This window comes from Gopherus evgoodei, unplaced genomic scaffold, assembly GCF_007399415.2.
Source record: "Gopherus evgoodei ecotype Sinaloan lineage unplaced genomic scaffold, rGopEvg1_v1.p scaffold_98_arrow_ctg1, whole genome shotgun sequence".
Lineage (NCBI taxonomy): Eukaryota > Metazoa > Chordata > Testudines > Testudinidae > Gopherus > Gopherus evgoodei.
In genome coordinates this window covers 47,489-72,479 of record NW_022060119.1, presented here as the reverse complement: position 1 = coordinate 72,479, position 24,991 = coordinate 47,489, and the positions used below count along the sequence as shown (strand labels likewise).

The 24,991-nt window shown below is 68.8% G+C and overlaps 1 protein-coding gene across 6 annotated transcripts in view; it reads right to left on the bottom strand.

Moving 5' to 3' along the window:
- PLXNA3 (plexin A3) overlaps positions 1-20,414 on the bottom strand; it is a 36,194-nt gene extending 15,780 nt beyond the window's left edge. For 4 of the 6 annotated variants that reach the window (XR_003998465.1, XM_030548350.1, XM_030548351.1 and 1 more), the window contains exons 1-13: positions 20,384-20,414; positions 15,625-16,856; positions 14,577-14,759; positions 10,752-10,880; positions 10,465-10,565; positions 9,466-9,589; positions 8,970-9,126; positions 8,684-8,783; positions 7,950-8,064; positions 6,430-6,630; positions 3,325-3,421; positions 2,981-3,171; positions 1,009-1,154 (exon numbers count right to left, since the gene is read on the bottom strand). Coding sequence is in view for 5 of the 6 variants with exons in the window: in XM_030548350.1 (XP_030404210.1) it covers positions 1,009-1,154; positions 2,981-3,171; positions 3,325-3,421; positions 6,430-6,630; positions 7,950-8,064; positions 8,684-8,783; positions 8,970-9,126; positions 9,466-9,589; positions 10,465-10,565; positions 10,752-10,880; positions 14,577-14,759; positions 15,625-16,830 (2,750 nt within the window). In the remaining variant the exon portion in view is untranslated. The remainder of the gene's footprint in view (positions 1-1,008; positions 1,155-2,980; positions 3,172-3,324; positions 3,422-6,429; positions 6,631-7,949; positions 8,065-8,683; positions 8,784-8,969; positions 9,127-9,465; positions 9,590-10,464; positions 10,566-10,751; positions 10,881-14,576; positions 14,760-15,624; positions 16,857-20,383) is intronic. The other 2 variants (XM_030548353.1, XM_030548355.1) reach the window with 2 other exon arrangements.
- Positions 20,415-24,991: the final 4,577 nt, after the last annotated feature.

The following is a 24,991-nucleotide window of genomic DNA, read 5'->3' as shown; positions in this document are numbered from 1 at the left end:
CCCCGCCTGACCCCCTGTGTCCCAGCTCCCCCCCCCGATCAAACACGTCCCCACCTGACCCCCTGCATCCCAGCTCCCCCCCAGCTCCTGCCCGATTAAACACGTCCCCACCTGACCCTCCTGCGTCCCAGCTCCCCCCCAGCTCCCATATCCCCGCCTGACCCCCTGCGTCCCAGCTCCCCCTCGATCAAACACATCTCCACCTGACCCCCTGCATCCCAGCTCCCCCCCCCAGCTCCTGCCCGATCAAACACATCCCCACCTGACCCCCATGCATCCCAGCTCCCACATCCCCACCTGACCCCCCTGCATCCCAGCTTGCCCGCGATCAAACACGTCCCCGCTTGACCCCCTGCATCCCAGCTCCCCCCCAGTTCCCACGTCCCCGCCTGACCCCCTGCATCCCAGCTCCCCCTCAATCAAACACATCCCCACCTGACCCCCCTGCATCCCAGCTCCCACGTCCCCACCTGACCCCCCTGCATCCCAGTTCCCACGTCCCCGCCTGACCCCCCCTGCATCCCAGCTCCCTCTCCCGACCCCCTCAGCTCCCGCCTGATCAAACACACCCCCACCTGACCCCCCCGCATCCCAGCTCCCTCTCCCGACCCCCCCCAGCTCCTGCCTGATCAAACACATCCTCACCTGACCCCCCCGTGTCCCAGCTCCCTCCACCCGACCCCCTAGCTCCTGCCTGATCAAACACGCCCCCGCCTGACCCCCATGCGTCCCAGCTCCCCCCACCCAACCCCCAACAGCTCTTGCCTGATCAAACACGCCCCCGCCTGACCCCCCCTGCATCCTAGCCCCCCCTCCCTGACCCCCCAGGTCCCATCCGATCAAACACGCCCCTGCCTGACCCCCCCTGTGTCCCAGCTCGCCCTCCCGACCCCCCCAGCTCCCACCCATTCAAACACACCCCTGCCTGACTCCCCCTGCATCCCAGCTCCCCCCGCCCGACCCCATCTGACATCCCCCTCCTCCCCCTGCCTCCACTGCCCTCCTCACCTCTGGGCAGGGACGTACTGGCCTGGCAGCGAGTTGCAGCGCACGCCGGCCACGCGCACCACGACCTCGTGAAACTGCAGCCCCAGGTTCTCCCCCTCGACCGTCACCCGCGTGCCGCCCTCCTTGGGCCCTGCCACCGGCACCACCTGGGAGACCCCCGGGGGAGTCAGTGGGGCAGAGACCTCCCCCACCCCCACCCCTTGGGCCCTACCACCGGCACCACCTGGGGCAGCCCGGGGGAGTCAGTGGGGCAGAGACCCCGCCCACCCCCGCCCAGGCCCCCAAACCACATGAACCCCCCCAGGTGAGGCGACAGAGCTAGGGAGTGTCCACAACAGAGATGGGGCCTGGCTGCGGTTGGGTGTGGGTTCCAGTGGGGTGGGCACAGGGAGCCACCATTTTTGGGGCACTGCGGGGGGGCTGTTACCTTGGAGAGCTGGGGAGGGGGCTGTTACCGGGATGCTGCAGGGAGGGGGCAGTGTGACGAAGTGGGGGGTGTTCTTGGGGTTTTCTGTGTTTTCCAGTGGTTTGCATGCAGAGAAGGTGGGACTCAGGCCTTGGCTACACTGGCGCTTTACAGCACTGCAACTTCCTCGCTCAGGGGTGTGAAAAAACACCCCCCTGAGCGCTGCAAGATACAGCGCTGTAAAGCACCAGTGTAAACAGTGCTGCAGCGCTGGGAGCGCGGCTCCTAGCGCTGCAAGCTAATCCCCTCGGGGAGGTGCAATACGCGCAGCGCTGGGAGAGCTCTCCCCCAGCACCGCGCCACCTCTCACGTCCTCTCCCCCAGCACCGCGCCACCTCTCACGTCCTCTCCCCCAGCACCGCGCCAACTCTCACGTCCTCTCCCCCAGCACCGCGCCAACTCTCACGTCCTCTCCCCCAGCACCGCGCCCCCTCTCACGTCCTCTCCCCCAGCACCGCGCCCCCTCTCACGTCCTCTCCCCCAGCACCGCGCCCCCTCTCACGTCCTCTCCCCCAGCACCGCGCCCCCTCTCACGTCCTCTCCCCCAGCACCGCGCCCCCTCTCACGTCCTCTCCCCCAGCACCGCGCCCCCTCTCACGTCCTCTCCCCCAGCACCGCGCCCCCTCTCACGTCCTCTCCCCCAGCGCTGCGCCGCGACCACACTGGCACTTCAAAGCACTGCCGCGGGAGCGCTGCACAGCTGCAGGTGTAGCCAAGCCCTCAGTGTCCCGGGTGTTACTGGTTTAACGAGGGGAGGGGAGGGGAGAGGAGAGGGAGTTTGTTGGGGGACAGGACCCGAGAGGGAACTTGGGACCCCGGCCGATGGCCTGGAGGATGGAGACCCCAGTGACTGGTGACCCGGAGGCCCAGCTCAGGAGTTGCAGCCGGTTCTGGCCAATGGGGGACAATGGGCTGTGGGGAGAGGACCCCGGTGACCTGCCCAGCCAGCTCTGGCCAGAGGGGGGCTGAGAGGAGAGGAGACCCAGGCCTTCTGGTTTTACGAGCTTGTTTACCTGGAGAGAAGACAGATGCCCAGCTGGGAAGCAGGGGGGCTCTGGGCTGGAGGGGGAGCAGGAAGAGCCCCCTTGGCTGCAGGGGGACGGGGATGTGCTGGGCTGAGGGAGGCCAGGCCTGAGGCCCTGAGAGGTTCCTGTGCTGTGTTCAACTCTCAATAAACCCTCCTGTTTTATGCTGGCTGAGAGTCACTCCGGGCTAGAGAACACGGGGGGATGGGGTGGGGGGATTATCCCCTGCGGGGGTGGAGGCCCCCAGGGCCCAGAGCGAGGGGACTCCCTGGGGGGGCCCACAGCAGAGACAGACGTGCTGAGGCTCAGAGAGGTGCAGCTCCAGGAGTTGGAGGGGCCTGACCCCAAGGGAGAGTGGCCCCCCGAGAAGGGCTGTGGCACTAAAAGGGGCACCCCCCCATGGACCGCATGGGGCCACGAGTGGGCACGATCTGTGAGTCTAACGGGGGGGGCATTACCCAGGTGATGTTGGGGGGGTTACCTGGGTGATGCGGGGGTGGCTGCAGCGAGCCCCGCGCCGGCCGGGGGGCACCCAGTTGAGTTTGGGGGCTGGGCATTGGGGGCGCAGAAGGCAGCGTCGCTCGGCCAGGCACCAGCCGCACTCATAGCGTGGGTCGGAGCGGAGACAGAGCCCACAGCTGGGGCGCTGGGCTGGGCACTTGTAGAGCAGGGCTGGGGAGAGAGGGGGGGGTCAGAGACAGGCAACCCCCCTGTCCCCCCGCCGCCCAACACCCCTCCCCTGGGCACTGCCCTCCCCACCCCTCCCCCATGACACTTCCCCACTCTGACCCAGCCCCCGCCCCCTCAGGGTGCAGCCCCCTGGACCTTTGAAGCCGGGGGGCTGGTCGATGGGGAAGTCGCTGTCCCAGACGACGGAGAAGTCCACAGGCAGCTCCCCAACCACGTCGCCCTCGTACCAGTACTGGGGGGAGAATAGGGGGTCAGAGCAGGGGAGTGGAGGGGGTGAGGTATAGACAGGGAGGTGGGGGGCATGGAGAGCCACAGGGGAGCAGCCTCGCTGCCCCCCAGCCCTGGGGCTAGGCAGGGAGAGAGCAACAGGACCGCAAAGGGTTAAAAGGAGGTACCAAGGCATCTCCTAGCAACAGAGATGGCAACTGTCATGTCACCTAGCAACAGAGCATCCCCCCCTACAAGGGGTGAAACATCAAACATATCCTGCCCCCCCCCCCAGCTCTGCAGTGCCCCTCACTCCGACACGCAGCCCCTGCTAGCCTGGACCTGCCCCCACCAGCCCTGCTGGTGCCCCTCACTCCCGACCCGCAGCCCCTGCTAGCCTGGACCTGCCCCCACCAGCCCTGCTGGTGCCCCTCACTCCCGACCCGCAGCCCCTGCTAGCCTGGACCTGCCCCCACCAGCCCTGCTGGTGCCCCTCACTCCCGACCCGCAGCCCAGCTCAGACATTTACAAGCAGTTCCTTAACCCCAGCACCTTGCTGGCAGTGGGCCTGCAGCCAGTGGGGAGTTGATGGCTGGCAGGGGGAGTGTCTGGCACTGGGCCCTGACACAGAGCCCATTGGGTTAGAGACCTCCCAGCCGCCCATCCCCCTCCCAGCCAGACTGCAGGGCCCAAAATTTTCTCCCACCCTCCCAGGGGTCTGGCTGAATCCAGCTTGAATGCCCCTCCCTCATCACTGGGGCCGGACACAAGCTGATGCCCCTCCACCCAAAAAAAGGGTGCTCAGAAGTGGGAGGGGTGCAGGTGCAAGGGGTGTCACCACGGTGCCCTGGCTCCGCATGTGGCTGAGGAGCAAAGGGAGCCGGGCTGGTGGGATCCAGGCCAGGGGGCTGGGGGGGGCGGGGGGTCTGGGCCAGGGGGCTAGCGGGAGGGGCAAGAGGTCTGGGCCTGGGGACTAGCGAGAGGGGCAGGGGGCCCGGGCCAGAGGACTAACAGGAGGGCAGGGGGCCTGGGCCGGGGGGCTAGCGGGGGATCCAGGGGGCTCGGAGAGGGGCAGGGGGCCCAGGTCGGAGGGCTAGCAGGGGGGCAGGGGGTCCAGACTGGGGGGCTAGCAGGGGGGCAGGGGACCCGGGCCTGGGGGCTAGTGGGGGGAAAGGGGATCCAGCCAGTGGGCTAGCAGGGGGCAGGGGGTCCAGACTGGGGGGCTAGCGGGTGGCAGGGGGCCCAGGCCAGGGGGCTAGCAGGGGGGCAGGGGGCCCGGGCCAGGGGGCTAGCAGGGGGGCAGGGGATCCAGGCCCGTGGGCTAGCGGGGGGCGGGGGATCCAGACTGGGGGGCTAGCGGGTGGCAGGGGGCCCAGGCCCGGGGGCTGGGGGGGCAGGGGGCCCGGGCCAGGGGGCTAGCAGGGGGGCAGGGGATCCAGGCCCGTGGGCTAGCGGGGGGCGGGGGATCCAGGCTCGGGGGCTAGCGGGAGGCAGGGGGCCCGGATTGGGGGGCTAATGGGGGGCAGGGGATCCAGGACAGGGGGCTACCGGGGGGCAGGGGGTCCAGACTGGGGGCTAGCAGGTGGCAGGGGGCCCGGGCCAGGGGGCTACCGGGTGGCAGGGGGTCCAGACTGGGGGGCTAGCAGGGGAGCAGGAAATCCAGGCCTGGGGGCTGGGAGGCAGGGGGCCCGGGCCAGGGGGCTAGCAGGGGGGCAGGGGATCCAGGCCATGGGCTAGCGGGGGGCGGGGGGCCCGGGCAGGGGGGCTAGCAGGGGGCAGGGGATCCAGGTCCGGGGGCTAGCGGGGGGCAGGGGGCTCGGGCCAGGGGGCTAGCAGGGGGCCAGGGGATCCAGGACAGGGGGCTAGCAGGGGGGCAGGGGGCCCGGGCTGGGGGGCTAGCAGGGGAGCAGGAAATCCAGGCCCGGGGGCTGGGGGGCAGGGGGCCCAGGCCAGGGGGCTAGCAGGGGGGGCAGGGGATCCAGGCCATGGGCTAGCGGGGGGCGGGGGGCCCGGGCAGGGGGGCTAGCAAGGGGGCAGGGGATCCAGGCCCGGGGGCTAGCGGGGGGCAGGGGGCCTGGGCCGGGGGGCTAGCAGGGGGGCAGGGGATTCAGGCTCGGGGGCTAGCGGGAGGCAGGGGGCCAGGGTCGGGGGACTAGTGGGGGGGCAGGGGATCCAGGACAGGGGGCTACCGGGGGGCAGGGGGTCCAGACTGGGGGGCTAGCAGGTGGCAGGGGGCCCAGGCCAGGGGGCTAGCAGGGGGCCAAGGGATCCAGGACAGGGGGCTAATGGGGGGCAGGGGGTCCAGACTGGGGGGCTAGCAGGTGGCAGGGTGCCCGGGCCAGGGGGCTAGCAGGTGGCAGGGTGCCCAGGCCAGGGGGCTAGCAGGGGGGCAGGGGATCCAGGCCCGGGGGCTAGTGGGGGGCGGGGGGCCCGGGCCGGGGGGCTAGCAGGGGAGCAGGGAATCCAGGCCCGGGGGCTAGCGGGGAGCTGGGGGCCCGTGCCAGGGGGCTAGCAGGGGGGCAGGGGATCCAGGCCCGGGGGCTAGTGGGGGGCAGGGGGCCTGGGCCGGGGGGCTAGCGGGGGGGCAGGGGATTCAGGCCCGGGAGCTAGCAGGGGGGCAGGGGATTCAGGCTCGGGGGCTAGCGGGAGGCAGGGGGCCCAGGTCGGGGGACTAGTGGGGGGGCAGGGGATCCAGGACAGGGGGCTACCGGGGGGCAGGGGGTCCAGACTGGGGGGCTAGCAGGTTGCAGGGGGCCCAGGCCAGGGGGCTAGCAGGGGGCCAAGGGATCCAGGACAGGGGGCTAGCGGGGGGCAGGGGGTCCAGACTGGGGGGCTAGCAGGTGGGCAGGGGATCCAGGCCCGGGGGCTAGTGGGGGGCGGGGGGCCCGGGCCGGGGGGCTAGCAGGGGAGCAGGGAATCCAGGCCCGGGGGCTAGCGGGGGGCTGGGGGCCCGTGCCAGGGGGCTAGCAGGGGGGCAGGGGATCCAGGCCCGGGGGCTAGCGGGACGCAGGGGGCCCGGGCCGGGGGGCTCACCGAGGTGTTCTGACACTGCACGCTGCTGGAGTTGAAGCGCACGGCTGGGACCCGCTGGCGCCGCCCCTGCACGGTGAAGACGCACTCGTAGTTCTTCTGGCCCGACTGCGGCTGTGGCAGGTTCTTGGCCCGGAGCGTGATCGGCTGCAGCACCCCCACCGGGATCAGGATCTCGCCCGCAGGGAGCAGCTCCGGGCAGCCCTGGGGAGAGAGAGTCATGGGGACCTTGCCTGGGGAGAGCCGGGAGAACCCAGGAGTCCGGGCTCCCAGGCCCCCCAGCGCCAGTGGATGGAGCTGGAGATACAGGATCCTGGATCTCTGGGCGCTGCCATGGCAACCGCAGATGGTTAATTGTTACTTGGTGGGGGAGGGGCTGCTCTTTTTTTGTAGGGGGGACACTGGCAATAAAGGAAAGGAATCCCCAGAACCACTTCCTTCCAGCCCTGCACCCGCCCCAGCCCTGCCGGTGCCCCTCACTCCCAACCCACAGCCCCTGCTAGCCCAGCCCTGTTCCCCCCGAGCCCTGCCGGTGCCCCTCACTCCCGACCTGCAGCCCCTGCTAGCCCAGGCCTGTTTCCCCCCAGCCCTGCCGGTGCCCCTCACTCCCGACCTGCAGCCCCTGCTAGCCCAGGCCTGTTTCCCCCCAGCCCTGCCGGTGCCCCTCACTCCCAACCCACAGCCCCTGCTAGCCCAGCCCTGTTCCCCCCCAGCCCTGCCGGTGCCCCTCACTCCCGACCTGCAGGCCCTGCTAGCCCGGCCCTATTCCCCCCCAGCCCTGCCAGTGCCCCTCACTCCCGACCTGCAGCCCCTGCTAGCCCGGCCCTGTTCCCCCCCAGGCCTGCCGGTGCCCCTCACTCCCAACCCGCAGCCCCCTGCCAGCCCTGCCCCACACAGCTCTGCCGGTGCCCCTCACTCCCGACTCGCAGCCCCCTGCCAGCCTGGCCCTGCCCCCAAGCTCTGCTGGTGCCCCTCACTCCCTACCCGCAGCCCCCTGCCAGCCCAGCCCTGCCCCCACTTGTTAGACACTGATTATGGGGAAGTGGCTCAGAGACTGACTGGGGAGGGGGAGCAGGAGAGAGGCAGCGAAAGCTAGTTTCCCCTCCCCCGAGTCCTCAGGGCCCCATTGCCTGGCCCTGGGCGTTGTCTGCGGCCGCTTCTCCAAACCACAGCCCTGGCGCTATCAATTATCCTGACCACAGGGCACCGCCTGGCGCATCGATCCAGCTGGGGTCCCCCCGCCCCATCGATCCCGCCACAGCCAATTACGCTCCATTAGGGGCAGCTGCATGGTCTGACATCTGCCATCCCTTCCCCTCCGCAACTAGGATCCAGCTCAAAGTCCCGGTATGCAGCTGGCTCTGGCGGGGGGCAGGGGCTGTTACCAGGGGCCCCTTGCCTGGTGCTGGGACAGGGCCCCTGTGGGGTGGGGCCAGGAGACGGTTATCCAGGGACCCCTCACCCGGTGCCGAGATATGTCTGGCTCTGGGGCGGGGCAGGGGGCTTGTTACACAGGGACCCACCTCAGTGGTGCTGACCCGCCCCTCAGCAAAAGCGCACTCCCGGGGATCGTGGGTGCAGACGTGCCGATATTTGCACCACTGGCAGGCGAACCGGCTCCTCACACAGGACAGACACCTGGGGAGGGCAGCAAAGGGTTAAGGGGGGAGGGAATCTCCCCCTCCCCCACCCGACTGACCCCCATGCCCCAGATGTTGGGCGCCCCCCCCTCTTCCCAGACCCATTGTTTCCCTGCGGCCAGGGACAATGCTGGCACCACTGCCCCCCACCGCCCTCTCATGTTTTCATGGGAGGAAGTGGGGGAGGGGATTATATTAGCCCGGCCCCACCAAGGAGCCATCTGCCCCCCCCGCCCCCCAATGAGAGACACAGGGTCCCTCCACACACAGAGTGTGAGGGGGCTGCGGGTCAGGAAAGAGGGGCACCGGCGGGGCCTGGGGCTGCGGGTCGGGAGTGAGGGGCAGGGCCGGGGGCTGCGGGTCGGGAGTGAGGGGCGCCGGCGGGGCCGGGGGCTGCGGGTCGGGAGTGAGGGGCGGGGCCGGGGGCTGCGGGTCGGGAGTGAGGGGCGGGGCCGGGGGCTGCGGGTCGGGAGTGAGGGGCGCCGGCGGGGCTGGGGGCTGCGGGTCGGGAGTGAGGGGCGCCGGCGGGGCCGGGGGCTGCGGGTCGGGAGTGAGGGGCGCCGGCGGGGCCGGGGGCTGCGGGTCGGGAGTGAGGGGCGCCGGCGGGGGGGACTCACGACGGGAGGAGGCTGCAGTCGTAGAAGACGAAGTCAGAGCCAGCAAAGTCCATCCCCGTCTCAAGCGAGCGAAGCTGAAGCCGTATGGCGCGAGCGTCACCTGGGAGGGCGGGGGGGCAGCGTCATGGGGGGCAGGGCTGAACCCCCCCCAGCAGGGAGACCCCCCCAGGGCTATGACCCCTAACCCCAAATGTCTTCCTGATCTTTTCCCTCTGCCCTGCCCTCCCCTGTCACCCTGGCACTGACCTTTGCCCTTTGAACTCTCCTGCCTGCCTCCCCCACTCACCATGGGGGCCGGTACCAGGGGGCAGCTCCCTGGGGGTGGGCGACTGGCAGTGGATGAGGCCCCCAGGCAGCACCTCAGCCTTGCTCTGCCCCAGGCCCTCGAAGGAGCAGGTCACGCCAGGCCCCAGATCCGGGAGGTTCTGCACCGTCAGCTGCAGCTAGACCCCCAGAGAGACAGGGTTAGAGCTGGGGGGCAGGGTCCCCCCCAGGGACCTAGAGACAGGGGGCAGGATCTCCCCAGAGATGGGAGTTACAGATGTGGGGCGGATTCCCCCCAGAGACGGGGGTTAGAGATGGGTGTCAGGGTCCCCCCAGACTTGGGGGGTTGGAGATGGGGTGGGGTCCCCCCAGAGTTGGGAGTGGGGTCCCCCCAGAGTTGCAGGTTAGAGATGGGAGTCGGGTCCCATCCCCTCCCTCTCCAGAGACACCGGGGGGCTGTTCCCCTCTGTCCCCACATCTCCCAAGCCAGGCCCCAGGCGTCCGGCCCCCGCACTCACCAGGACGCTGGGCGCAGTGACGGACACATTATTGGGCTCCACGAGCAGCCGGGGGCAGGGGCCTGGCACGGCCGCAAACCGCTGCGACTCCAGTGCCCGGGGACACTCGCTCTCCCGGCAGCACCTGCGGGGGGGTGGGGGGGTCAGGCACAGACTGGGAACCCCCCAGTCTGCTCCCCACCCTGCGCCGGGCAGGCACTGTCACAGGGGGAGCTCACAGCCCTGGGGGAGGGCAGCCCAGGGAGCTCATTAACCAGCCAGTGGCTTCCACCCTGGGAAGCTGGGGACGCGGCATCCGGTGCCAGAAGCCCCTCACCCGCCAGGGGGGTTGCGGCTCGGGATTGAGGGGCACAGATGGGGGGGCAGGGCTGGGCTAGCAGGGGCTGCAGGTTGGGAGTGAGGGGCACCGGCAGAACTCGGGGGGGAGTCGGAGGGGCTGATCTCTGCTCTACCCCCCATCTGGGGGGTTGGGGGGGGCCTCACCTCAAGTGTCTGTATCGAGCCAGGAGGTGCGATTCTCGCAGAGATTGGCAGGAGTTACAGGGGGGAGGCTGCTCCATCTCCCCCTACTGAGATGGGGGTGGGGGAGGGGCTCTGAACAGAGCTAATCCCCCCTTTACTGCCTGGCCAAGCTGGGGGGCGATTGCTAATTTATTACATGTTCCCAAGCTAGAGCTGCCAGTCTGTCACCCCCACAACCCTCAGTGTCCCCCCTCCCCAAACCCAGACTTTCCACCCCCACCCCCGCTTTGCGCCCCCTCCCGCCTCTGCTCCAGGCTCTCTGATAAGGGAAGGAAGGTCTTGGCCAGGAGCCGCGGGGAGGGGGGAGCCACATTCCTCCAACAGGCCAGAGACCCCCCAGCACACACAGGGTGGGACCCCTGGCTAGGCTGGGAGCCAGGACTCCTGGGTTCTCTCCCTGTGCTGGGAGGGGAGTGGGGGAGGTTGGCTGGGAGCCAGGACTCCTGGGTTCTCTCCCCGGCTCCAGGGGGGTCTCACCGGTTGTGCAGGACACACCAGCCGCAGTGGGGGTCCCCAGAGCCCAGGCAGGCGTCACATGTGGGGTACTGGCCACAGGTCTCCACTGGCAGCCGCACCACCTGCGGAGGGAGGGGTTAGCGTCTGGGGTGGTACATCAGACCCCCTCCCCTATAGCAGCCCCTCCCAGCTACTCCCCCCACATCGCCTGCCCCTCTTCCCTCCTCCACCTCAGTCCCCAGCCCCCTTCCCCCAACCTCAGCCCCCCGGAGCCAGGGGCCCCCCTTCCTGCTGCCCCCCAGTCCCACCTCTCCATGGCTCAGCAGGTAAAGGTGTCTCTGGTCTGGGCTGAGCTCCATGTCCCTGAGCAGGGGCTGCCCGGGGGTCACTGGCACCGACTCGTACAGATGGGCGTCCTGGGGGCCATCTACCCGCACCTGGGGGGGAGCTGTGAGAGAGAGATGCCCCCAGCCCCCCGAGCCACCCACCTCCCTCGACCCCCCAACCCCACACCTCTGCACTGCCCCTCCCATGTTCAGCAGCATGCAAGGGGTGCCCACAAGCAGGTGTGGGGGGAGGGGAGAGAAGTATCGGTGTCTCCCCCCTACCTGCTGGCCACCCCCTTCCCTCTCCCCCGTTACCCTCCAGCCCAGAGGTTCAGCCCCCCCACACCAGGCAGGCTCAACGACCCCTTTCATCCCCACCAACAAGGGCCCATTGACGGGGGTCTGACCCAAAGCAGCCCCCCCAGCAGGCCCCCGGCCTCCCCCTCCCCAGGGACAAAGGGTCCTTTCAGAGCTGGGGGCTGCAGCCCCCCGAGGTCACCCCCAGGGTGTGGGGCTGAGAGCTCAGACAAGGGAGCCAGTGTCAAGGGAGAGGAGCTACTTCCCACCCCCCCATTTCTCCTCCGTGCACCCAGCCCCCCTCAGTCCCCAGCCCCTCCTCCCTCAGCCCCCCAGCTTCTCCCCTCCCCCTCCCCACCAGCTTAACTGAATTAGCCCCATTTACAGGCTGAGGGATTGCGGCCCGCCCCCAGGGGGGTCAGGAGTTCAGAGCTAGACAGGCGAGACCCCCCCACACGTAACCCAATTCCCCGGTCAGGGCCAGGGCAGCCAGCCTGACACTCCAGACACTGAGCCCCTGGGACTCCCCAGGCATGGCAGCTGGCAGGGAGAGAAGATGGAGGAGCTGGGGGGGGCCAGGGCCGGGCTAGCAGGGGCTGCGGGTTGGGAGTGAGGGGCACCGCAGAGCTGTGGGGGGCAGGGCTGGGCTAACAGAGACTGCGGGTCGGGAGTGAGGGGCACCGGCAGAGCTGTGGGGGGCAGGGCTGGGCTAGCAGGGGCTGCGGGTCGGGAGTGAGGGGCACCGGCAGGGCTGTGGGGGGCAGGGCCGGGCTAGCAGGGACTGCGGGTCGGGAGTGAGGGGCACGGGCAGAGCTGGGGGTCAGGGCTGGGCTGGCAGGGGCTGTGGGTCAGGAGTGAGGGGTACCGCAGAGCTGTGGGGGGCAGGGCCAGGCTAGCAGGGACTGCGGGTCGGGAGTGAGGGGCACCGGCAGAGCTGGGGGGACAGGGCTGGGCTAGCAGGGGCTGCGGGTCGGGAGTGAGGGGCACCGGCAGGGCTGTGGAGGGCAGGGCCGGGCTAGCAGGGACTGCGGGTCGGGAGTGAGGGGCACCGGCAGAGCTGGGGGTCAGGGCTGGGCTACCAGGGGCTGTGGGTCGGGAGTGAGGGGCACCGGCAGGGCTGGGCTAACAGAGACTGCAGGTCGAGAGTGAGGGGCACCAGCAGAGCTGGGGGGGCAGGGCTGGGCTAACGGGGCTGCGGGTCAAGAGTGAGGGGCACCAGCAGAGCTGGGGGGACAGGGCTGGGCTAGCAGGGGCTGCGGGTCGGGAGTGAGGGGCACCGGCAGGGCTCGGGGTGGGTGGGGGCCCTGGGCACTGTCCCCTCTCTGTGGTGCGGCCACTCTATGGTTAACTTTTGCCCAGACACATTTTCCACCCCAAACCGCCAACTTTTATGTTGGCTTTTTAAGAGCCAGTTTGGAAGGAACTGAGTTGGTTTGCGGGGAGTTGGGGGGGACAGGAGGGGACCGCGCCCCATGGCACTGAGCTGGCAGATCATCCACCCTCTCCTGCAGCCCTGCTGGTGCCCCTCACTCCTGACCCGCAGCCCCTCTGTTGTGTTCCCTTCCCGGCTGAGCAGCCTGAGACTGGCTGGGGCGAAGGAGGGGACCTGGCATGTCCCTTTGCTGCCCTGCTAATGTTCAATGGGCCCCAGCTCTGTCCTGGGGATGGGGGGTGGGGGCTGCCCCCCAACTCTGCTCTGTCAGGAGGACAGGGCTGGGAATACCCTCCCCTTCCAGGCATCAGATTTGGGGTGGGCACCAGCAGAGCTGGGCGGGGGAGCCCGGGGCTAGGGTAGCAGGGGCTGCGGGTCAGGAATGAGGGGCATCAGCAGAGCTGGGGAGGCAGGGGCTGCGGGTCAGGAGTGAGGGGCACCGGCACAGCTGGGGAAGCCCAGGGCTGGCTGGCAGGGGCTGCGGGTCGGGAGTGAGGGGCACCAGCAAGGCTGTGGGGGGGCAGGGCTGGGCTGGCAAGGGCTGTGGGTCAGGAGTGAGGGGCACTGGCAGGTTTGGGAGAGCCCAGGGCTGGGCTACCAGGGGCTGTGGGTTGGGAGTGAGGGGCACCGGCAGGGCTGGGCTGGCAAGGGCTGTGGGTCAGGAGTGAGGGGCACTGGCAGGGTTGGGAGAGCCCAGGGCTGGGCTACCAGGGGCTGTGAGTCGGGAGTGAGGGGCACCGGCAGGGTTGGGGGAGCCCAGGGCTAGGCTAGCAGGGGCTGCGGGTCAGCAGTGAAGGGCACTGGCAGAGCTAGGGGTCAGGACTGGGCTGGCACGGGCTGCAGGTCTGGAGTGAGGGGCACCGGCAGAGATGGGGGTCAGGGCTGGGTTGGCAGGTGCTGCGGGTCAGAAGTGAGGGGCACCGGCAGAGCTGGGGGTCAGGGCTGGATGGCAGGGGCTGCCGGTCGGGAGTGAGGGGCACCGGCAGAGCTGGGGGAGCCTGGCGCCAGGCTAGCAGGAGCTGTGGGTCAGGAGTGAGGGGCACCGGCAGAGCTGGGGGAGCCTGGTGCCAGGCTAGCAGGGGCTGCGGGTCGGGAGTGGGGGCACCGGCAGAGCTGGGGGTCAGGGCTGGGCTGGCAGGGGCTGCGGGTTGGGAGTGAGGGGCACCGGCAGGGCCGGGCTGGCAGGGGCTGTGGGTCGGGAGTGAGGGGCACCAGCAGAGCTGGGGGAGCCCAGGGCCGGGCTAGCAGGGGCTGCGGGTCAGGAGTGAGGGGCACTGGCAGAGCTGGGGGTCAGGGCTGGGCTGGCAGGAGCTGCGGGTCAGGAGTGAGGGGCACCGGCAGAGCTGGGGGAGCCTGGCGCCAGGCTAGCAGGAGCTGTGGGTCAGGAGTGAGGGGTACCGGCAGAGCTGGGGGAGCCTGGCGCCAGGCTACCAGGGGCTGCGGGTCGGGAATGAGGGGCACTGGCACGGCTGCGGGGGGGCAGGGCTGGGCTGGCAGGGGCTGTGGGTCAGGAGTGAGGGGCACTGGCACGGCTGCGGGGGGGCAGGGCTGGGCTGGCAGGGGCAGCGGGTCGGGAGTGAGAGACACTGGCAGAGGTGGGGGTCAGGGCTGGGCTGGCAGCGACTGCGGGTCAGGAGTGAGGGGCACCGGCAGAGCTGGGGGTCAGGGCTGGGCTGGCAGGGGCTGTGGGTCAGGAGTGAGGGGCACTGGCAGAGCTGGGGGTCAGGGCTGGGCTGGCAGGGGCTGTGGGTTAGGAGTGAGGCGCACCGGCAGAGCTGGGGGTCAGGGCTGGGCTGGCAGGGGCTGTGGGTCGGGAGTGAGGGGCACTGGCAGAGCTGGGGGTCAGGGTCAGGCTAGGAGGGGCTGCAGGTCGGGAGTGAGGGGCACCCATGTGGCTAGTGGGAGCCCAGGGCTGGGCTGGCTGGGGCTGCGGGTCGGGAGTGAGGGGCACCGGCAGGGCTGGGGGGACAGACACATAAGGAGGTTTGGAGCCCCATGGGGACACCCCCTCCTGCGGTGGGGCGTTAGTGGGTGCGGGTGGGCGGAGCCCCCCTCCCCTCCCCCGGCGCGTGCCCCACCTTTCTGAGGGTCCCGGCGCGGGTACCCAGGAAGACGACCGAGTGGCCCTGGTACGTGTAGGCGGCGACGCTGGCCAGCCCCTCGCTGCGCTCGGCCAGCAGGGGTCGCCCCTCAATGACCTGCAGCCCCCCCAGCGGCTGGTTCAGCACCAACCCGCAGAAATTCCCATTGATCTGCATGGGCTGGGGAGAGAGGGGAGGTCAGAGACAGCCCCCCAAAACACCCTGCCCCCCACCTCCCAATAGCCCCCCCAGCTCCCCAAAACATCCTGTCCCCACTTCCCAATGGCCCTCCAGCCCCCAATACACCCTGCCCCCACCTCCCAATGGCCCCCTGCCCCCCACCTCCCTATAGCCCCCAACTCTCAATACACCCTGCCCCCACCTCCCAATAGCCCCCAGCCCCGAATACACCCTGCCCCCCACCTCCCAATAGCCCCCCAGCCCCCAATACACCCTGCCCCCACCTCCCAATAGCCCCCCAATACACCCTCCCACCACCTCCCAATAGCCCCCAGCCCCCCAATACACCCTGCCCCTCACCTCCCAATAGCCCCCAGCCCCCCAATACATCCCCAGTCCCCACCCTCTCCATTGCCCCAAGATACTCTCACCACCTCCAGCCTCCACCTTTCCTCCCACTCCCTGGCTCTGGGAGGGGAGGGGGTCTGGTGGGTTAGAGCGAGGGGGTCTGGGAGCCCGGACTCCTGAGTTCTCTCTCTGGGAGGGGAGAGGGGGCTGGGGGCCAGGACTCCTGAGTTCTGTTCTTGGCTCTAGGAAGGGAGTGGGGGCTGGTGGGTTAGAACAGGGGGCGCTGGGAGCCAGGACTCCTGGGTTCTCTCCCCAGCTCTGGGAGGGGAGTGGGGGCTGGTGGATTAGAACAGGGGGGTCTGGGAGCCCGGACTCCTGGGTTCTCTCCCCGGCTCTAGGACGGGAGAGGGGGCTGGGAGCCTGGACTCCTGGGTTCTCTCTCTGGGAGGGGAGCCGGGCCATGTGGCTGAGCGGGGACTGCGCGAGGCTCCCGGACGCCTGGGACACGCCTGGGTACCGTGTTGATGCAGGGCAGCTCCTTGTTGAGCAGCCAGGGCAGGGAGAGGTGCCCTTCGCCACGGTAGCAGCTCTGGATCCGTTCCTGGATGCGCCGATTGACCTCGTCCAGCGTGAAGAGGCAGAGCAGACTCTGGCGGGGCGGTGCTGCCCGGTTCTTCTGGCCCTGGGCAAAGGCTGCGTAGAGCACGTCCTGCCCCTCAGCCAGCCCCAGTGCCTGCGCCAGCCGGCGCCCGGCCTTGGCCAGCCGGGCAGCCTGCACCAGGCGGTACTCCACCCCAGCATGGGCGCAGCCCAGCGGGAACTCCACGTAGGAGTAGAACTCGGCATCGCGGGCGCAGAGCCGCACCAGCTTGGAGGAGAAGAACCGCTCGGCCCCGGGGGCCACCCCGCCACTGGGCCCCCCGCCCGGCCCCTCCAGCGCCGCCTGCTGCGTGTCCAGCTGCAGGGTGAGGAAGTAGACGAAGGCGCTCGAGACGAAGGCCGAGACGTAGTAGATGTCGAAGGCCGGGTGCAGCGCCAGGGTGTCCGAGGGGACCTTGACCTGCGAGGAGACGAACTCGTCCTGGTAGACCAGGCTGAACATGTCGGGGCTGGCGGGGTCGGGTGCCAGGCGGCGGCTGGACAGGGTGGGGAAGTACTCGGAGCGCCCCTCCACCGAGGTGCCCACGAAGAGCCGGCTGGGCTGGCCCGGCTGCTCCAGGATGACGCCGGCCATGGCGTCGGCCTCGCGCCCGCCCGACAGGTAGTGCTCCTTGCGCTGGTGCGGCTCGCCCAGCTTGGCCAGGTCGCCCAGGCGCAGCAGCTGGCAGACGCCCTGCCAGACGCTGCCGCAGGCCACCAGCCGCCCACCCGCGTAGTCCAGCAGCAGCAGCTTGTTGACGTTGTCGGCCGGGGCCAGCGGGTGCTGGCAGAGCCGCACGGCGGGCGGCGGGTAGCACCGGGCGTTGTCCGGCACCGGCCCCGTCCCATGCACCCGCAGCTCGCTCAGGTTGGCCGCCAGCTTGTAGACCCGGTTTACAGCGCCGGCAAATACCTCGCCCGTCTCGCGGTGCACCGCCAGGTGGGTCAGCCCCCCATCCGGCACCGAGAAGGAGGCCCGGGAGGCTGAGAGGGGAGGGAGCGGCGGAGGGGGGGACCCTGGCCGGACCAGGGGAGGCAGCAGCAGCAGCAGAGCCAGGGCGGCCAGCAGCAGTGGGGCGGCCATGGTGGGATGCTTGGGGGGCGGCAGGCCTGGAAGGGGGAGAGATGGGGGTGAGAGAGGGGTACCTCCCCCATGCCAGACAGTCCCCCACCCAGCCCCCCACTTCCCCCTGGCTGACCCCCCAACACCCACAGCCAGTTTGCCCACCCCCCAGCCCCCATTTCCCCATGACTGACCCCCAACACCCGCAGCCAGAGCACCCACCCCCAGCACCCCACTTCTGCATGGTTGACCCCCCAACGCTCACAGCCAGAGCACTCACCTCCCAGCCCCCCACTTCCCCATGGCTGACCCCAACACCAGCAGCCAGAGCGCCCACCCCCAGCTCCCCACTTCCCCATGCCTGACCCCCAAACACCCACAGGCAGAGCACCCACCCCCAGCCCCCACTTCTCCATGGCTGACCCCAAACACCAGCAGCCAGAGCGTCCACTCCCAGCTCCCCCACTTCCCCATGCCTGACCCCCAAACACCCACAGGCAGAGCACCCACCCCCAGCCCCCCACTTCCCCATGGCTGACCCCAAACACCAGCAGCCAGAGCTCCCACCCCCCAGCTCCCCACTTCCCCATGACTGACCCCCAAACACCCACAGGCAGAGCACCCACCCCCCAGCCCCCCATTTCCCCATGGCTGACCCCTAACACCCACAGCCAGAGCACCCATCCCCAGCCCCCCACTTCCCCATGGCTGACCCCCAAACACCTGCAGCAAGAGCACCCACCTCCCAGCTCCCCACTTCCCCATGCCTGACCCCCAACACCAGCAGCCAAAGCTCCCACCCCCCAGCCTCTCACTTCTCCATGGGTGACCCCCAACACCCGCAGCCAGTGCCTATCCACAGCCCCCTACTTCCCCATGGCTGACTCCCAACACCCGCAGCCAAAGCACCCACCCCCCAGCCCCCTACTTCCCCACAGCTGACCCCCAACACCCACAGCCAGAGCGCCCAGCCCCAGCCCCCACTTCCAGACGACTGACCCCCAAACACCCACAGCCAGAGCTCTCACCCCCAGTCCCCCACTTCCCTATAACTGACCCCCAACTCTCCAGCCAGAGAGCCCACCCCAGCCCCCCACTTCCCCATGGCTGACCCCCAACCCTCCCCTAGGCTGAGAGCCCAACACTGATTTCCCTACACCCACAACCAGTGGTACTCTCAGCCCCCCGCTTTACCAGAACTGACCTCCCCAACACCCACAGCCAGAGAGCCCAACCCCCAGCCCCCCACTTCTCCATGGCTGGCCCCCCAGCACCGACAGTCTGGGTCACCCAGACCCCCTTCCCCATAGCTGAACCCCCAACACCCAATCTCCTCAGCTAATTTGCCCCCTAGCTTCCCCATAGCAGACTCAGCCCTCCCACCCTACACAAGCCCCCTGTCCCCACAGGGTTACCCCCCCAGCCTGTGCCCCCCAATCCTCCCCACCTAGGGTCAACCCACCCCCCGGCTCATCTCCCCTATAACTGAACCCCTGCCCCTCTCCAGACCCCCAACCCACTCCAGATGGGGCTACTTCTGGGCCTAGGCTCGCCCCATCATACCCCCCCCCAGCTCCCTCCCCACTGGGCACTGAGGGCAGAGAGAGTGCCCCACCACCAGACACCCCCCCGCCTTTCTTAGCACCCCCTCAACACCACCCACGCACACCTGGATTCTTGTTAACACCCTGTGCAAGGAGTCAAAACACTCCTCCCTCGCAGCGCCAGGGTGGGGGGCTCGTGACCTGGAGAATGGGGAGGGGGGGCCCACAGTGCGGGTGGCAAGCAAGAGGGGAGAATCCCTGAGACTGGGATGGGTCAGAGGATTCCCAGCAACACGAGCCCCACAGCCCTCCCCAACACACCCAGGACCCCCAGCCCCCACAACACACACAGGTTCCCCATCATCACTAGACCCCCAGAGGCCCCCTCACTCCCCCTCAGGCCACAGCTCCTCCCACTCCCAGGCCCCGCCCCCACATATCCCAAGCCCCGCCCCCAGCTCCACCCCAATCACACCCCGCCCCACTCCCAGGGCTTAAGAGCCCTGAAAACAGGCCTGGGGCTTTCTAAAGAGCCAGGGCTGGTGGAACCCTCTGATCCATGGGCTGCTGCCCCATACCTGCCTCTCCCAGGCTAAAGAGCCCAGCAGCTTGGGGGGGGCCTGGAGACCTCACTACAGCCCCCCTGAGCTGGCAGAGGGGTGAAGAAGACCAGGGGGAGCAGAGGTGAGGCTGGGGGGTGCCAGACCCTTACTTTTCACACTCACTTTAAGCAGTGCCCCCCCCCCGTGAGATAACCACAGAGACATGGGTCAGAGCCTCCTACCAGCCCAGCCCCATAGGCCCAAGCCCCCTTCCCACCCAGCCCCACAACCTCTCTTCCCACCCTGGCCCCACAAGCTCAGCCCACAGCGTGTTACAACCACCCAGCAGATGTGAAGCTGACCTGGGCCCAGCGCTTGCCCACCAGCTTTCTCTAAGCCCCCTGCCCACCCACCCCAGCTTTTGTCTCCCTCTGGGAGAGAGGATCCCAGTGCCCCAGAAAAGGGCCAGGAAAGACACAAGCCAGGTGTGCCCCCCTGCCCCCATTCCTGAACTACACCCCCATCCAGGGATCTGCAGGGAAATGGCTACCTGCTTTCCCCCCAGCCCAACATTGCTTTGCAGGAAAAAAAACCCAGGAGTCCTGGCTCCCACCCCACTGTCTGCTCTACCACCCCACTCCCTCCCAGAGCTGGGGAGAAAACCCAGGAGTCCTGACTCCCAGCCCCCCTCCATCCGACCCAACTTAGTGCCCACCTAGGGTCAGGACCAAGGGGGGGTTTATGGGGGTAGATCCCCTCACTTCACTCTGCTGGGAGAATGGGGAGCTCAGACAGCCGTGGGGATGCCCCAGCCCTGCCCCCAGAGTGACACCCCCTGCAGCCCTCCACCTGACAACTTGGGTATGGGCCCCCCAAAGCAACAGCAGGCAGAGGGGCTGCACCCCCAGGGCTGAGATGGAGTCCCCCAGTATGGGGGCTCTGCTCTCATCCCCCCAATCTTCCCTGCATGGGCTGATCTGGGGGCTGCCCCTCCCAGGCCCCGTGCTCCAATCTTGGGGGTATCACCTCCCCACCCCAGTCCCTGACGCCCAAATCCTGGCCCTCCCCCCTATGCAGAGCCCCCTTCGCGCCGTGAGCCACCGGCTCCAAAGCACTGATCTGTGGGGGACTTACCCAATGAACGGAGCCACACACCCAGCATCCTCCATACCCTCCAATGCACCGACCCCCCACCCCATGCACCGATCCTGGGGGCGCCCCCCAATGCACCGGCCCCCCGATCCTGGGGGCGCCCCCCAATGCCCCGATCCTGGGGGTGCCCCCACTGCACCGAGCTCCCTCCCCGCCCCCCATGCACGGATCCTGGGGTGCCCCCAATGCACCGACCTCCTCCCCGCCCCCCGATCCCGGGGATCCCCCCAATGCACCGAGCTCCCTCCCCGCCCCCCATGCACGGATCCTGGGGTGCCCCCAATGCACCGACCCCCTCCCGCCCCCCGATCCTGGGGGGCCCCGCCCCGGCTCTACCTGCAGCTTCAGCCGCACGCCCCGCTCCGGCTCTGCCCCCTCCCCGCCCGGCCGAGCCCTTTAAACGCGGGCTGCACCATTGAGGCCGGGGGGGGTGGGATTAGGGACTGGGATGGGGGAGCTGCCCCAAGGGTCCCGCCCTGCGACCCCCTGATCCCGTCCTGCCCTGCTCCCCCTAGAACCCCCCTCGGGAGATGGGGCGGCAGGCGAGTCCCCCCCCAATCTCCTGAGCCCTCCCCCCGCTGCAGGAATGGATCAGCCCGATCATTCATTGCAGCCCCGCGGTCGCTGGCTGGAGCCACAGGGGGGCGAGTGTGCAAGGGGCTCGCGCGTGCCTGGAGTGTGCAAGGCCTGGCCCCACGCACCCTGCATCTCAGTTGTGCAAGGAGATCTCTTGCACAGACTGTGTGCGAGGTGTTTTCACACACTCTGCTGTCTAGGTGTGCAAGGGGCTTGCATGCACTGTGACAGTGCAAGGCATTCACATTCCCCTGGTGCCCTGAGTCTACAAGGGGCTGTCACTCACTTGCACGCTGAGGGTGTGAGGCATTTTCACACATACTGCCTGCTGAACATGCGAGGGACTCACACCCTAAGTGTGCAAGGGCCTTACACACACCACACATGTGCAAGGCCTTTTCATGCACACCCTGTCACCTGGGTGTGTAAGGGATTCAGACACCCAGACACACTGCTCTTTGAGTGTGCAAGGCCTCATCACACAGCCACTCCCCTGCAGACGGTGACTATCTCCAGGTGCAGCCGGATAGGCAGAGTGAGGGATCCTGGTGTCCCCTCCTAGACACACCTGGGCAGAAAAGAGGCAGAGGAGGTGGGTCAGGGCCTGGCAGGACTCCTGGGTTCTATCCCCAGCTCTGTGAGGGGAGTGGCTTAGATGGGGGGGTTGGGTGTCAGTGACTGATTCTGCCTGTGCCCCTCACTCCCAGCCCACAGCCACCTGCTAGCCCTGTCCCTCACCCAGCACACACCCCCACCCGTGCCCCTCACTCCTGACCCGCAGCCCCTGCTAGCCCAGCCCTGCCGGTGCCCCTCACTCCCGACCCGCAGCCCCTGTTAGCCCTGCCCCCGCCACCAGTGCCCCTCACTCCCGACCCACAGCCTCTGGCTAGCCCTGTCCCCCCCAGCTCTGCCAGTGCCCCTCACTCCCGACCCACAGCCCCTGTTAGCCCTGCCCCCGCCACCAGTGCCCCTCACTCCCGACCCACAGCCCTGGCTAGCCCAGCCCTGTGCTCCCCCCGCTCTGCCAGTGCCCCTCACTCCCGACCCGCAGCCCCTGTTAGCCCTGCCCCCGCCACCAGTGCCCCTCACTCCCGACCCACAGCCCTGGCTAGCCCAGCCCTGTGCTCCCCCCAGCCCTGCCGGTGCCCCTCGCTTCCGACCGACCCGCAGCCCCCTGCCAGCCCATCTGTTGCCTCCTTCTGGGGAGATCTGAGCCCAGGGGTCCCACCTGAGGAGCTCCCATCCCCCCAAAACCCAGCCCCCCCCACTGATCCACTTCCTCCTTGTTCCTCCCCCCATCCCCCTCCCTGGAGGCCCCCCCATTTCAGGGTGAGGAGGGGGGATCAGCACATGCTGCCACCGCGTGTTTCCATGGTGATGGAGCGAGGAGACAGAGGATGGACGCCATGGCAACGCCCCATGGGCACGGGAGGGGAAGGGATGGGGCAGCCAGCGGTGGGGCAGGGAGAGAGGACAGAGCTGGGGGGAAGGGGAGTGCTGGGCACAAAGGGGGGGAAGGGATGGGGCAGCTAGCAGGGGGCAGGGGGAGAGGACCATCTGTTGGGGGGAAGGGGGGTGCTGGGCATGGAGGGGGGAAGTGGGGGCAGGGGGAGAGGATGGAGCTGGAGGGAATGGGGATGCTGGGCATGGGGGGGAGATGCTGGGAGGTATTGGAGGACCCAGGCAAAGAAAGGGCTGAAAATTGAGGGGGGGGGCTCATCACTCTAGAGATGGTGGGGATCTGGGGGGGGGATCAGTCAAAGTAGGGGGGAACTTAGGGCCGGATGGGATGGGGGGAGCCAGGCACTGGGGGTAGTTTTAGGGGGGAAATGGAGTGCTAGTCAGGGGGCACAGAGTCCCCATCTCTTCCTGTCCCCCCAGCCCTGCCCCCCCCCCCCGCAGCTGGCCTCTTACTGGTAGTTTCGGTCTTTTGCTATAAAAAACATTTTGCTCATTCACTGCCTGTGACTCACTGTGGGGGGGGTGTCAGTGGTTGGGGGGCTGGGCTGGTGTCCAGAGCCTGGTGTGGGGGGGGGGAGGGCTAGGCGGGTGTCCCAGGCCCAGTTGGAGGGAGGGGGCCGGCCTGGGGCCGTGGTGGGGTGTTTGCGGCTGGGTGGGTGTCAGGGGCGGGGGGCTGGACCAGTGTCCCAGGCCTGGTTTTAGGAAGGGGGCCGGCCTGGGGCTGTGGTGGGGTGTTTGCGGCTGGGTGGGTGTCAGGGGCGGGGGGCTGGACCAGTGTCCCAGGCCTGGTTTTAGGGAGGGGGCCGGCCTGGGGCTGTGGTGGGGTGTTTGCGGCTGGGTGGGTGTCAGGGGCGGGGGGCTGGACCAGTGTCCCAGGCCCAGTTGGAGGGAGGGGGCCGGCCTGGGGCTGTGGTGGGGTGTTTGCGGCTGGGTGGGTGTCAGGGGCGGGGGGCTGGACCAGTGTCCCAGGCCTGGTTGAAGGGAGGGGGCCGGCCTGGGGCTGTGGTGGGGTGTTTGCGGCTGGGTGGGTGTCAGAGGCGGGGGGCTGGACCAGTGTCCCAGGCCCAGTTGGAGGGAGGGGGCCGGCCTGGGGCTGTGGTGGGGTGTTTGCGGCTGGGTGGGTGTCAGGGGCGGGGGGCTGGACCAGTGTCCCAGGCCCAGTTGGAGGGAGGGGGCCGGCCTGGGGCTGTGGTGGGGTGTTTGCGGCTGGGTGGGTGTCAGAGGCGGGGGGCTGGACCAGTGTCCCAGGCCCAGTTGGAGGGAGGGGGCCGGCCTGGGGCTGTGGTGGGGTGTTTGCGGCTGGGTGGGTGTCAGGGGCGGGGGGCTGGACCAGTGTCCCAGGCCCAGTTGGAGGGAGGGGGCCGGCCTGGGGCTGTGGTGGGGTGTTTGCGGCTGGGTGGGTGTCAGAGGCGGGGGGCTGGACCAGTGTCCCAGGCCCAGTTGGAGGGAGGGGGCCGGCCTGGGGCTGTGGTGGGGTGTTTGCGGCTGGGTGGGTGTCAGGGGCGGGGGGCTGGACCAGTGTCCCAGGCCTGGTTGAAGGGAGGGGGCCGGCCTGGGGCTGTGGTGGGGTGTTTGCGGCTGGGTGGGAATCGTAGGCCCATGCGGGGGGCAGGGGGCTGGCACTGCGATTCACCATCCCGCCTGCCATGTAAACAGTTGAAATGTAAAACCCCAGAGCTGCTGATAGGAAGCAGATGCGGCTCCGGAGCCAGGCCGGGCACGTGCTAAGGGCCCGGGCCAGGCATGAGCCTGCGTGGCCGGGGCAAGGGGAGGGGAGCGAGGGAGCCACGGGAGTGTGACCAGCGGGGTGGTGACTGAGCACCCGTGGGTGCAGGCACAAGTCTGCAAAGGAGGAGGCACAGTGGGTGTGTCAAGGCGGGGTGAGTGTGCAGTGAGCATGCCAGAGGGTGATGGTGCAAAGGCAGGGGGAGCGTGCCCTGAGTGCACTGGGCAAAGGCATGGTGCTTGTGCAAAGGTGGGGTGAGTGGGCTCACTTGCTATGGAAGCACCAAGTAACATTTTTTTCTCCTTTTAAGGTGTTTTTACAACATTATCATCAAAGGAAAATACCTTGGAAGGATCAGGGAACCCAGGAGTCCGGGCCCCGCCCTGCCCTCTTCCCCCTCCCCCGGCTCTGCCTTGGGGTGCGGCTGGGCAGGGGGGGGGTGTCGGGCCTGACTGCTCTGTGAGAGAGACGCTGCTGCCACCTGGTGTCTGTGAGGCCATCGGCGGGGCCGGGAACAGAGATTGTGTGTCCGCCCCCTCCCCGTGCCGGCTGGAGCCCAGGGCTCCTGCGTTTTGCCCCAGCTTTGGGAGGGGCGGGGGGCTGGAGGGTGAGAGCAGGAGGAGCTGGGAGCCAGGACTCCTGGGTTCTCTCCCAGCTCTTCCCCGAACCCCTCTCTGTCCCTCAGTCGTCCGCCCCTGCCCGTGGCTGGACAGTCTAGGACAGGGGTGGGCAAACTACACCCCGCAGGCCACATCCAGCCCTCCAGCTGCTTTAATCCGGACCTGGCGCTCCAGCTGGGGAGCGAGGTCGGAGGTCGCTCTGCATGCGTGTGCCGAGGCTCCTGGAAGCAGCAGCATGTCCCGTCTCCGGCTCCTAGGTGTAGGGGCAGCCAGGGGTCTGCACACTGCCCCCACCCCAAGTGCCACCCCCGCAGCTCCCATTGACTAGGAACTGCGGCAAATGGGAGCTGCAGGGGTGGTGCCTGTGGAGGGGGAAGTGCACAGAGCCACCTGGCTGCACCTCCACATAGGAGCCGGAGGGGGGACATGCTGCTGCTTCCAGGAGCTGCTCGAGGTAAGCGCCACCTGCAGCCTGCACCCATGACTCCCTCCCATGCCCCTGCCACAGCCCAGAGCCCCCACCTGCACCCTGAGCTCCTAATTTCTGGCCCCACCCCAGAG